Source organism: Barbus barbus, assembly GCF_936440315.1.
Source record: "Barbus barbus genome assembly, chromosome: 5".
Lineage (NCBI taxonomy): Eukaryota > Metazoa > Chordata > Actinopteri > Cypriniformes > Cyprinidae > Barbus > Barbus barbus.
This window is the reverse complement of record NC_136733.1, coordinates 2,916,171-2,931,022: the sequence shown is the minus strand read 5'-3', so window position 1 is coordinate 2,931,022 and position 14,852 is coordinate 2,916,171. Positions and strand designations below refer to the sequence as shown.

The following is a 14,852-nucleotide window of genomic DNA, read 5'->3' as shown; positions in this document are numbered from 1 at the left end:
GATTCATATCTTTGCAAATTCACTCATCTAATTGAAGGCCATTAGGAGATGATTTCTTTGCTTTGAAAAGTAATTTCTCAGCCTTTAGGGTGAGAATTTTATTATTCAAAATTATACTCAAAAAGAGACCTTCAGTGTTGTTTTGCTTCTTCTCCATCATAAGCACACCCGGTCTGACCCTTTTAGCTTCTCGTTCAACCAATTTAGGTTTATTTCAGAGTGCTTAAACGTGCACCGACAGTAAAACGTGGTCGCTTTTAGCCGAGTACGTCCACAATTCAATCAGCTCCTAGTAACAAGATGACCAGTATAAACACAAGTGCCGGGACTTCATTACTTTCAGCCCGGGGAAAATCCTGTGGGGTTTTATTGGAAAAGCCATATTTACATAAACCTGTGTGGAGGTGTATCAAACCAGAACACATTAACCTGCTCCGCAAACACAAGAGGCTCAGTTGTACTGCAGTGTCTGTGGAACAAGTGTCTCATCTCTTGAAGAGCACAGTGGCGTGGTGTAATGTTCAGGTAGTGTGCGTGAAATTGACATGGGTGTCATGGCGAGTATTGAGATGCTTGGTCTCTGTGTGAATCACAAGTATTGTGCAGGAGTGCGTTTAATCAGTGTGGGGTTAGTTTGATGGGGAGGAAGTGTACTGTTGACATGCTTTTAATTGAGGTCACAGTATTGCATGTGAATATGAATCCGTAAGTGAAACAGGGTTGATGGAGGGGTCATTTCATGTGAGAAGCTTCCAGATCCACAGTCAATGCGTAGTGATGGAGATTGTGTCATACTGGCTCAAGCATGGACTGCCACTGATTTTCTGATGCATTTTGCAAACAAAACTGGAATGCACTCATAAAATTTACAAAATCAATTTTCCGGGAGTTACGTTTAAGTTGTTTAAGTCATGTTTTAAAGGCATCGCTTAAATAAAATAAATGCATATATATATATATATATATATATATATATATATATATATATATATATATATATATATATATATATATATATATATATATATATAAAAAATAAAAAAAAATCATTCAAATAAACATTGATTGAGATATTATGTAAAAAAAAAACTTTTTTTTCAGTACTTTAAATTGATATACTATGAATACAACTCAAATTATAAGCATATAATTACTATTAACATTCATATTAATTTTATAAGTTATTTTATTTTACATTTGTGAATTTTATTTTACAGTTTTATGTATATCCTTATATATATATATATAAATAATATATATATATATATATATATATATATATATATATATATAAACTAATAGAAAGGACAGACAAAAAAAATTATAATAACTTTCAAATCAAAAATATACGGAAAATATAAAATTAAAAACAAATTAAAAATTTTAATAAACAGTATAATAGCATCTTTATGACACTAAAATAAAACAGTTTAAAAGCTACAGGGTTGGTATTTTAAATATGTTTTTGAGGAAGAACTAATGTTTGCCAAAGTTGAGAAGCTAGTGGGATTTTCAGCGCTTTTCAGAGTTTTGTTTGAGACACTTTCAAGTTTACTAGGCACTTACTAATTTACTGACAAACTGGCAAAAATAAAAATATTATAATATTATTAATATTATAAATAATAATATTATTATAGTAATCAGGACATACTTATTCCGTGTGTTTTGTAACCTTTGACAGAAATTGCTGTCATGCTTTTAATCAGATGTATTTCTGACTATTATTGTGTTCATTTGTTTCAAATAAATCCACTGCTAATTGCTCCATGTAAACTCTTGAGTGCTGACATTTCAACTGGAACTTCTGATGTTTTGCTTACGCCACAGCAAACCTCAGATTGCACACGCTGGTAAATATAAATGTAAAGAGAGTTTGTGCTCAGCAGTGATGTGCAGAAATCTTTCAGTGCTGCCAAAGAGGTAAAGAGACTCCTTTTGAGATCAGATTCTTGCATTGCTAGAGAATCCTGGAGAAATAAAATATTTACAAAATGTCACAATTTTTATGTGATATATGTATCGATTTTTCATATATTTTATGCTCACCAAGGCTGCATTTATTTGATCAAAAATACAGTAAAACTGTAATATTGTGAAATATTATTACAATAAAAAAAAAAAAAATATATATATATATATATATATATATATATATATATATATATATATATATATAATTTTTTTTTTTTTTTTTTTTTTTTTTTTATATACTTTAGAATACAATTTATTCCTAATTGATTATTACTCCAGTCTTGAGTGTCTCCTGATCCTTCAGAAATCATTCTAACATGGTGATTTATTACCAATTTCAGAAATTGTTTTTGGAACCTGTGATATGAATTTATTGATGAATAAAAAGAATAAATAATAAAAGAATAAAAATAGAAATCTTTTGAATCAATGTAAGTCTTTACCATCACTTCAGTGTTCAGCATGAGCTAATGTGGCTCAGAGGAACATTTCTAGTGCAAGATGTTCAATTCTTGCTCTACTGACAACCAAGCAGCATCTGTTTGTCAGTAACAGTAGTGTTTTCAGTAGCTTTATTCTGATTCCAGTTTTTGGATGAGAGAGAAATGAAGTGCAGGTCTGTGACAGCTGTGTGCAGAGCAGCGCTCCATGCCTAACACTGACGCTTTACTACTACATTTACATTTAGCTGACGCTTTTATCCAAAGTGACTTACAATTGCTATATATGTCAGAGGTCGCACGCCTCTGGAGCAACTAGGGGTTAAATGTCTTGCTCAGGTGTCTCACAGTAGATTCGAACCCGGGTCTCTCACACCAAAGGCATGTGTCTTATCCACTGCGCCATCACCACCCACATGGCTCATAGGCTTTATGTCACCTATGAGCCAGTCTGTTACTGAATGCAGAGAAGAATATCTAAAGTAAAGGTTTTTTTTTTTTTTATCGCTGCAAGGGAAAGATTCAGAATGAAATAACCTCTGATAGCTATACTGAACACAGTATCACTGAAGAGACATATTTGTAAGTAGCTTGTGATATAATGTTGATTTTGATTGTTGTACACTTTCTCCCATCTGCACTCAGGCAAAATCTTTGCTTGCTTTCCACACACTGGATTTTCCATCCCCTTCCCAAATATTCTCTAGGGCTCATAGCCTCAGAGCGCTTAGAGCCTCAGTCATTATAAAAACATGAAGGTGAGCAATAACACTATAAGCCATTACCCAAACACGGACGATATGTAGTCCCGTATTTCATACATATCTCATTAAACCTCAGACTTCCACGGCTCTCAGCACAAAGCCTCTCACATATGAAAGATCATATAAATGCTTGTAAGATATGGATGATGATCAAAGTGTTGTTATTGCGCAGGGACGATCCTTTCTGCCAACAGCCAGGGATGGGCAGTATTTAAAATACATGTATTTAAAATATGTATTTGAAATACAAAATACTATTTTGTATTTAAATACCTTTGAAAAAATCGAATGTATTTTGTATTTAAATACATAAATAATAATCTTAGTATTTTTGTATTTTCAAAAAATATAAAATACTTTTTGTCAATCAACCTCTTTATTATCGTTCTTGGTGTAAACAGGCCTCAATAGTGTTACTTCACTGGATGGCCAATTTCAAATGTATTTTGTGTATTTTCAAAATACAAAATACTGTACAAAACACCCATCTCTGCCAACAGCATACATGAATTCAGGAGAAACGCACACGTGTATTTCAGAGTGCTGTTGTACAGTGTTGGAGCCACTAATTTTCCACAACAATGCAGTTAAAGATCTGGGCAGTTAACTGGAAGGGGTGATCCGTTAACTGCTCTCATGGTGTACACATGTATAGCCGTGCACATGAAAATATGTTCTATTCACTGTTATTAACAACATGAAGTGCATTAAACACATTAACAAAAGTACTTAATTTTTGGAATATGATTATGTAATCCAGATTACATGTAATCAGTCATTGCCCAGCATTGGTAGTTTTTACGCCGACTGTTAGTAAATCTGGTAGTTCTGTACTGTAAGTTGCAGAAAGGAATAAATAAAGATGCATCTGAAAGAAAGATTGTTCCTCTAAGGGCTTGTATTTAGTGTGGGCAGGGGTGTCCCCATGGGTGCACTTGGCATTTTCATGCCTTTACTCAGCCAGGGAACACACACCTCTGTCCTCACATACACACATACTCACACACTCTGTTTGCAACCTTGAAATCAAAAAGCCCTTTCAAGTGCAAATGAATGCTCCTTTCCATCAGATAAGAGTGACGTGAACAGATTTACAGATTTCCATTTCAAAGCGGCAAAGTTTGTCCCGATAAACAGCTCTCCGGCGTGATCGCGGAGTTTACAAATCAGCTCCGAAAGCCAGATAACCAGCCACCGATGCAAAATGGACATGACTCCAGCAAAGCCTCTGAGGGTTGAGTGTTAAACAGGAGGCGTTGCTTGCATTGCTTTAGTGTGGCTGGAATCAGTCGAGTTGCACAGGCTGATCAAACAGGGCCGAGCAAGTCATGGTATCAGCAGAAAACGGTGTAAATCTTGTCCGCCAGACACTTGTCCTCAATTCAGGCTGTGTTGTAAATACAATCGTAAATCCACAGATAAATGTGAGCATTCGCGTAAGCAGTTTACAGATAAACTTGAGAGATTACCGCTAATCAGACGTTGTGGCAGTACTCACACATGTAAACAATGCGTTCATGCCAAGAAATCAAATGAAAATCCAAATCTTCATAATGCAATGCCAATTTTGTACATTGTATAAACTGTAAAGTGCCTTTATGTCCTTAATGTCCTGTTCTGTCTTTGAAAAAAGCCTCTTCTGCTCAACAAGGCTGCATTTATTTTATTGGATCAGAAATATAGTAAATACAGTAAAATTGTGCAAAAATGATTACGATTTCAAGTAACTGTTTTCTATTTGAATATATCAGAATCAGAATGAGCTTTATTGGCCAGGTATGTTTACACATACGAGGAATTTGTTGTAGTGACAGAAGCTCCACAGAAAGACAGCAACAGGACAGGACACAGATAATAAAATAATAACAACAAATAGGCAATGTACAAAGCAGCAAAAACACAATATATAATATAGACAATGTATTTACAGGTCAAGTATGTGCAAATTAGAGAAAATAAAAATAAAATTAGTGAGTGTGGTGAATGGATAGTGTATTATAGTTGTGTGTTCCACGTTTATTGTTGAATGTTCATGAGATGGATTGCCTGAGGGAAGAAACTGTTCCTGTGTCTGGTCGTTCTGGTGCACAGAGCTCTGTAGCGTCGACCAGACAGTAACAGTTCAAAGAGGGAGTGTGCTGGATGTGAGGGGTCCAGAGTGATTTTACCAGCCTTTTTGCTCACTCTGGATAAGTACAGTTCTTGGAGAGAACAGAAATAGGCTCATATTTAGATCACTGACATGCAGCCTTGGTAAATATAAGCACAGTTTGAGACATTCTGACTTCTGAAATTCTAGACACGACTAAATAAAACAAACTATGCATCTACCTTTGCGATGTAAAGCACAATCACTGTGCATCTCTATTCTCAATAACACAACAGTGATGTTATTGGTTGGCCTCGCAGAGGTGTCTTCCTAAACCGTAATTACAACGTCCAGTGTCTCTTACAGTCTGACAGTCTCACTCCACCCTTTCCAGTCTCACCTCGTAATCCACATTCCATCTTCCAGACATCAGCCAATTCTGTGAAGCTTCGCCCGGTACAGCCGTATCACATCCACACTCCATCAGCTCCAGGAAACTCTTTCATTATCTGCTTATCCTCTCAGAAATCTCATCCTGTCCTTATTTGTAACTCTCCGTTTACACTCTTACTTTACTTGGATTGTCTCATTAGCCGTGTTCAGAATGTAATATTATACTCTGCATGCTGTACAGCACGTAGGAACAGTTATATTGTAATATCATTGAGATACAATTAGAGTTTTTATTAATATTTTGAATTTATTTTTATTCTGAACTTTTATTAATTCTGTTTTGTGTTTTTGTCTTTTTCATTAGTTTTAGTTTTTGAAATAAATATTGTAGAAATATGTTTAAAAATCTGAAATTATTAGTACATTAGGACATTAAGTACATGAAAATGAGAAATGTAGTCTTGGCAATTATAGCTGAAATAAAATAATGTAGGTTTTCTTTTATATATACAATTTGTTCATGTTTATTTTATTTCAAGAAATGCTAATGTTTTATTTATTTATTAGTTTATATATTTAGTTTAGTTTTAGTTAACTATAATAAACCTGTGTAGTATACTGCCTTTTATTTACTAATAGTATATGCAAAAAATATGCAGTAATATAAAATATCAGTGTTGTTGCTTTGTTGTTTAATGCAATTTATCATTTTAAAACTATTTTATATAATTATAAATTATTTTAATATATAGTTTAAAAATGTATTAATATATTTATTATAATTTAATGTTTTTTATGAATAATAATAATAGATGTATAGATATTTAATTTAACTATATCATTTTTATAATATTTTTTGTTAATAATATTTATTTTTGTTTGTTTCAGCAAATGAACAGCATTTAAAAAAAACTATCAAAATTTGAAATTATTCAAACTTTTAAATAAAAAAAATTCAATAAAATCATTTAGTACTTCATTTGTGTATCCCATGCATGCAGAAAATCAGTGTGCATGCTGCATATGGTGGTTAACATCTAGATTAACAGTTTTCATTCAAGTCAAAATATTATGTAACATCACTGAATCAACCTAAATACATTAATTTATACCAACAAAATATTTTATGGATTTAATCAGGTACAATAGCTCTTTAAGGAAACAAGTGCACTTTTTACAGTGTGTGCAACTGTGCCATTCTGAACATCCCCATGGTTTTCATTTAGCTTTGGGTTACTTTTTGACGTTTGCAATCTTTTTACTGCATTTGATGTACACTACACAAGTCAATTCTGACACATGACGTCTGTATTTGACAGGCTGACATGACGGTGACATAATACTAAATGCGCTTGTAATGTCTGTGCCGGGGAATTTAGACATCAATCACCCCGTACGACACCATCGGCTCATAAATATGCAGGGAAGTTATTTAACGCCCTTCAAGACTGCTAATATCTTTACAGGCTTCCATTCCATGGATTCCTGTTATAGAGGTGCTTTATTCCCAGAGGAGCTCTGAGCTTCTCCCACTGATGCGTACGATGCTCTAAATTAGGACAAATCTCGTTAATACTTCTTTACCAAATTCAGCCCACCCATATTAGCCCTATCCTCCCCATGGGTACGACTCCAACCCACACAGAGGCACGTAATTTCTTGCATAGCTGAAAAAGACACACTCTTCTTAAAAAGCTTAAAATAGAGGCTCTGTACCCGGTGCCACGCTCACAAGAGCGTCGTCAAATTCAGGCGAGATGGTGTGAATGAAAGACGGTAGCGAGGGGAAGGGGTAGAAGAAGTAATATCGAGTTCAGACACTAGTCCATCCATTCTCAGGACCAGAAGCAAGGTAATTAGGACTGCTGGGAGGGACAGAGCGCTCCTCTCCTTCTCAGCAGGTTTTTTTTTCTGAAATGATTTATCTGGAAGGTGAAAATGCTGGAAGCGCTAGTGGGTGGAACGACGCAGGGTTTGATTCTCTGGACCTGGAGCCTCATGCATAAAACTTCACTTTGTTTCCATGCATATCAAAAGTTTGTGCAGAAATGGGAGAATATATACATATGGATGAAAAGTGCTGATATCAATATCCAATAGTTTGAAGATTGTGCTGTTCTAGCTAACAAAAAAATAAAGTATAGAGACCAATTCTCACTAACTAGTTGCTTATTAGCATGCCTATTATTAACATATTGGTTGTAGCACATTTTCTGCATGACCATATTCTACATCCCTAATCCTACCCAATACCTTAACTTAATAACTACCTTACTAAATATTAATAGCAAATTATAATTTATTGAGGCAAAAGTCGTAGTTATTGGTTTGTTAATGGTGAGAATTGGACCTTAAAATAAAGTGTGACCAAACAATCTTCCAGGAATATTTTGCTAACATGCTCAAGTTATTCATTCATTGTTGATGTACAATGAGCATCTCTTTAACTAAAACATTTCATTTCATATTTCGAAAGAAATATCTCGGAAAAAAATTGGTAAAGTTCCCTAAATGTTTAGGAATCAATATCAATGCTTTGTTTACATTTACATTTACATTTATTCATTTAGCTGACGCTTTTATCCAAAGCGACTTACAATTGCTATATATGTCAGAGGTCGCACGCCTCTGGAGCAACTAGGGGTTAAGTGTCTTGCTCAGGGACACATTGGTGTCTCACAGTGGATTCGAACCCGGGTCTCTCACACCAAAGGCATGTGTCTTATCCACTGCGCCATCACCACCCCTTTGTGCGCGAATGTCAGCTCCAGACAAAGTATCACGCGTTTGTTTTCAAAATTGCCTTTCTGAAAGAGCTTCTTGGCACTCTGTAAGGCTAATTGCTAAAGCTATCATTGTCTCTGCCTGTTTTCACTGATGCTGCCTTCAAGTGCTACCAGAATGATCTTGAATAGGAATGTGGTAGTTAAACGTTGCGTATGAAAGTAATGTGAGTCGATCGCTTGTAGTTGTCGAGCTCATAGTCAGAAGTGGAACTTATAAAGTTTGTGATAGCATGAGACCAGCTATGTTGTTATTTGTATCCCGCCGTGCTCCCCGTCTGTGTAATCGTTTTGCATTTAAAGCAACATACTCAAAATCAGCACGTTTGGGCTCATACCCTAAAAGTGGCAATTTCAACAAGCTATAAAACAAATTCTGTGGGGTATTCTGAGCTAAAATTTCACATATACGCTCGGGGGACATCTTGTAAAAAGGGGCATAATACACTCTTAAAAATAAAGATGCCATAGAAGAACCTTTTTGTCTAAATGGTTCCATAAAGAACCTTTAATATCTGAAGAACCTTTCTGTTTCACAAAAGGTTCTTTGTGGTGAAAGAAGGTTCTTCAGATTATGAAAAGGTAAGGAAGAGATGGTTCTTTAAAGAACCTTTGACTGAATGGTTCTTCAATGGGATCGCTTGAAGAACCTTTTGAAGCACCTTTATCTTTAAGAATGTAGGTCTCCTTTAAGTAGAAATGTTTAAAAATATGTTAGATGAACATCTAAAACATTTCAGAAAAACAAACATTCCATGAATGATGTATACATATTTTGAGAACATTATTAAAGATCAGATAACTTAAAAATTGATATTCAGTGCGCCCACTAAGTTTTGAAAATGTTTTTTTTTTTTTCAAAATGTCCAGTTTTTTTTAAATGTTTTCAAAAAAATTAGGGAACATTCAGTTTTATAATTTTGCGAACATTATGGAAACAGTTGAATGTTCTCTGTACGTTCTGAAATCCAAATAAAACATTTCTAGAAAAAAAAAAAAGTGAATGATTTATAAGAATTTTGAGAACATTATTGAAAACCAGATAACTTTGAACAACATTCTATTAACATTCTGAAAACTTTATTTCTGATTCTTATAATCAAAATGTCAATTAAAAAAAAAAAAGTTTGTAAAAAAGAAAAAGAAAAAAACAAGACGAATGTCCAACTAAAATACTTTGTGAATAATATATAAACAAATTTTTGTGCTAATGTTTTGAGAACATTATTAAAGACCAGATGACTGCTAATAATGCTACTGGAAGATCATGTGTTCTTAACTTTGAGAGAACCTTCTGAGAATGTTATAGGACCTGTCAGCTGGGATTTTTCTGGGGCCTTGTTTTAAAACACTTATACTGTAATTCATTGCACAACTGTGAAAGAAACTGAAATAATTGGCTTCTCTGTGACATGTTTTGCACATTTATTTAGCTAAAGAACCCAATTTCTCAATATGATGAATTAAATACCTAGTTGATTTATAGAAAATAAAGTGCTATTTATTTGCATATGACAGACAAACATACACCATTTCACTAGGAAAGATGAACTGCACATTCTATAAACCTAGTCTCACTGAAGTTAGAGCTGTACAATTCATCAAATACATAATCAGGATTACAGCTCCTGTGATTAATTATTAAAAGTGTTAATTAGATCTACCCCTGTTTCTATTTACATTTTTTATTGCAACCAATCACAGACATGTCCGTTGTGCTCATGCATACAATACTAAATCACAGGTGTTTAATTCAGTCTTAAAATTCATCGGTAATTACAACCAGTACTAATCAGCGAGTTTTAAGCAGTCTGATTGGTGTTTTCAGTTTATGAGTGCTGAAGCAACATCACCTGAGACTCAAGCATTGCGGAAAGCATTGTTGGGTCTTTGGAATTGTAATGCATAAAAATATGGCTAAATGCAAATAGTACAACCATCAAGTTTCCACTATATTCAGCGTTGCTTGTTTCTGTCGTTCTCTTACTTTGTTGGATTTCTGTAAACATCCCATTTCTGAGTGGTACCCAAGTCACCTTTCATTTAAAAATTGAGGACCAAATTCATTGCATCCACATGGTGAAATGAAAGTGCTCTCTGTGCTTGAAAGCAAACTCATGCAGTCGATTTCATTAGTAAAACCAGCGACTACTGTAGCTGTAGAATTGCCTTTTAAATATGGCAATGGATTTGGAAGTGTCCCTAACCAAGAAAATCCTGATGGAATGTGACAAGGACAGCTGGAATTTTTTGCATAACTTGGAACCAATCGAATAAGAATATTTTCAGAATGAAATAAGACTGAAAAAACATTCTTTAGAATATTCTGTATTTTTATCTTAATTCTGTTTGTAGTGTATTCAAGAAATATATCAATTTCTTTGATGTTCTAAAGGAACATTTTGTCCTATTTTAAAAGATGCGTTCCAAAAGATCTACTTTTTGTTTTGTGTTATATTGCAGTCCTACAAAATGAAATGGCATGTGCACATCCAAAACATTGACCGAAAACATCCAAGGGGGCCTTTCAGAAGAACAAAAGGACTGCACTCAACTCTGTTCTAACAGCAGACAAACAATGTTTTGACCATTTGTCAGGTAGTCAAGTCCACAGTCCTTAAAAACATAAATGAGTTGGCCTGGACAACAAACAAGACCACAATTCACGAGTTCACACTTACATATAATTAGCTGGAGTATAGTAATGCGAATTTGGTGTGCTGTCCTGGGGAAGGGCTCCGAGTTCAGGAACGGCCCCGATCCCAGAGTCCCCCTCCCCCATATAAGTGTGGTAAGAACTCAAGAGTGGAGAAGGTGTGGTGGAGTGATGCTGATTAACCGTCAATGGATAGAGGCAAGTCAGCTGTATTTATACCTGTGCGTTGATTAACTTGAGTGCGTTCCTCTTGTGTTAATTAGGCTAAGTATCTGACGTGCTCCTCCCGAACTTTGTTAATAAAACATAATTTAACCAAAAAAAAACCCCACTGAAATGTGGACACACTGAATTCCCCAATAATAATGTTTTTAATGTGGGTGTGCTCATGTGTCATTTTCATCTAATATTGGAATCCTGCAAGAAAATTCCCATAAGGATTCTTCAGGGTTGTTTATATTTTATATATATATAGAAAAAACTGAAATGTAATTTTCTTTTAAAACATACTTCAATCATCTGTATTTACAACATCAAAAGTTATTTTTTTACAGTGCAATATGATTTTTAGCATATTTACTATTGATTTTATCAAATTCATATGCTGAATTGAAAAATATTGGGGGAAAAAAATCACTTTTTCCCTTTTTTTTTAAGTGCAATACAAATCTTTTATAATTTTTTTGACTAGTGATTATCTTCAGTTACTAGTTTGTCACTTAAACGGCTAAACCAAACGATTGTGCAAACATTTTGAAGTCACATTCTGATGTGTGTAGTCGACTGTTTTGTGTGAAAACAATGTCTACATGCGGCCTTTGGTCTTTAAGCCGATGCAGAGAGACTGACTGCAAGGTAAGAGGGTGGAAGAGGGATTTTTTGAAGAGGTTTAAAAGTGTTATTGTTACGGAAAGCACATAGTGTTCCCTGTCTGTCTGACATGGGCGTTCTCTGGGGAGTATCGTAGGCGAAGTGTGCGAGTGCATTGACACGGGAACTAAGGTAGCACTCGATGAAGGTAACTCTCTCTCTCTGCAATAAATTGAGTGCATATAAATATATATAAGAGGAACAATGATCTCATTAATCTCATTTAGCATGAAGAGTTATGGCCGTGTTGTTCAGCAGCACTCTATCCGTACTCTGGGAAAGCTGCTTCATGTCCACATCAGTGTTTGCCAGCTATCTGGGCCAGTGCATCATCAGCAACAATCCCAGCTGTCAGCTCTGAGCTGCCGACAAAATGTTCATATGCATTTATTTGCGCCTTTGTTTTTCCGCAGGCTATAGCTATTTTGATGTCTTCTGTTGAGGGTTTTTCCCTCTACATTTTTAAAGGAATAGGCTAGTTCGCACACACAAAACAATTCTGTGGTCATATACCCCAATTGTTGTAAATTTGAAAGAATCTCAAAACTTTTATTTTACATGTAATGAAAGCAAGCTTCTGAAACTCCCAGAGAATGATTTTCACAGAATGACAACTTTTTATGCTTAATCAGTCAAGCTGTGCTGTAACATTATATGTTCGCGCTAGTCGATGTACTGGTGTTTACCACCCAAAAAAGCATGTCTTAAACCAGATGCAAATTTGCACTGTTCTTGGTAGATTGCATTGGTCATTATGGAAATGATTTGGCTGTGTCTGTCTCCTTTAATGTGTGCACTGTCAATAGATCAGCTGCAGAACTTTCCACTACCATTTGTGCTTTTATGGGATTGCATTCTCATGCTAATTTACCCTGTTTAGTAAATCTGGCCCTTAATGTGCCAACTTGGGTTAGGAACTTTTCAAAACTCTTAACCCGAGACCATTCATTCTAATTCAAAGCCAACATCAGATTGTAATCCACTTTAATTGAGTGCATTCTAAAAGAACTTGACTGTATGATGCATTTTTGCTTCAGTAATAGCTGTAAGCATCTCTCTCTTTCAGTGTGGAGCATGACTTCCGGCTTCAGGAGGGTCAGGTGACGCGAGCGTGGAAGGTCCCGGAGCAGCAGGAGTCGGAGCAGAGCTCTCCTCAGCTGGTCTTTCCTCCTCCGCGCCAGCAGGACTCTCCACAGGCCCTCCAGACGGTCAAGAAGAGCCGCAGGAAGTGCTTCTGGTTCCTGTGAACTCTTTGATAGCAGGACGTGACATCATTAGTCAACAAAGACGGTTTCCAACCAACTCTAAGCCTCTTCTCTTCCAGTCCTCTGGTTTAACTTGTTTAGAGACACATAATTCACTTGACTAGGAGCCTTTATTTATTGTCTTTTTTAAATCAACATTAATGGAATTAAAGGCTGCTCAGTTTGATATTTCAGATTTATAGTCCATGGAAAGAGTCAAAAATGTCCTTTAAACAATAATTCACCCTAAATCAAAATTTTGTCATTATGTCCCATTTTCATTTATCTGTTCCTTGAAAGTGCCATAAGTGTTTTCTTATGGAATTACAAGTTGAGTGTTTCTGATTGTTGACCAATCAGAAACGCTCTCGAGTTGCCAATCATTTTGAGTGTTTGTTTTTGTCGTTGGAAAAGAGAGGACTGCATCTATTTATTCTGATTTGATTTTCCAGATTTATAGTTCATGGCGATAATTTGTGTGTCAAAAACTGAGAAGGGGGAGAAGGGGCTTTTTGTTGGTTCATGCACCCTTTGAGCCAATACTTATTACCTGAAAAGGGATGAACTTCACAGCAGACAACGATTGATACACAGTGACAGCAGGAGACGGGACGCTAAGGACACATTAAAGAGAGAGATGAAAGAGGAATTCCAGGTAAGAAATGGAAGCAAGATTACGGATTCATCATTTTGGAGCAATGAGGGTCAAAACACCAGCTTTTATACTATGAAAACCTTTCAACGAATCAATTATTCCACATGCTTAACGCTTTTATGTAGATGATCTAACAACTATACACGCACGGCGATATTTAAGGCAGAGATATTTGGAGAAAGTGAATTTGAGGAGTGTGTCATTTCATTCTTTGTGAATGCTTAAAGTCAGAATCCATTAAAAGCTCTATAAAATATTTTACTACACAAAAAACTGTCAGGTGCTGTTTATTTGTCTTTTGACCGTGGAGTATTCAAACACAGATGGATGCTTTTTCATACAGACTAATGCACAACATTCTGAGGTGGGAAATTTTCACCAAGGCTGCCAGAATATACAGTACTAATGGTGTGGAATAAAATAAAACTGCACAATAATCATATTTGTTATGGATATACTGTATATATATATAGCTAGTGAAGTTTATATTTACAAATACCTACAACATTATGTATATTATTATATATGGGCCTGTAAACAGATCCACTCAGATCGCAAGAGTCATGATCACTATTTCTGTTAACACCGCTAACAGGGAACATTCTCATAATGCGTTTTAAAAGTTATATAAATGTTAGGATAAAACGCTCTAAAAACATAATGTTTATGGAGCACTCTTATAACTTCATTAATGTTTGATATACGTTCTCATTGAGGAAAAACATTCTAAGATCAACTTTCTCAAAACAACGTACTTCAGTGTTATTTGACTAACCTTTAATTATTATGACAACAACAAAAACATTTTAATGTTCTTAGAATATAGAAAAATGTTCAAATAAAGTTATATTTTGGGTGAAAGTAAAGTTAGTAGAACACTGTAAGAAATATTTTTTTAACTTTTAAATAACATTATAATCTGGGCATTTTAAGATTCTTACAACACTAAACATATACATTCAAATAACATTATATTGTGGCTAA

At 35.0% G+C, this 14,852-nt stretch overlaps 1 protein-coding gene across 1 annotated transcript in view; it reads left to right on the top strand.

Moving 5' to 3' along the window:
- The window catches only part of LOC306869857 (uncharacterized protein), a 96,238-nt gene extending 82,102 nt beyond the window's left edge, over positions 1-14,136 (top strand). Inside the window, exon 4 of the mRNA XM_079416782.1 lies at positions 13,036-14,136. Within this exon, the coding sequence (XP_079272908.1) occupies positions 13,036-13,216 (181 nt within the window). The 3' untranslated portion in view covers positions 13,217-14,136. The remainder of the gene's footprint in view (positions 1-13,035) is intronic.
- The last annotated feature ends 716 nt before the right edge of the window (positions 14,137-14,852 follow it).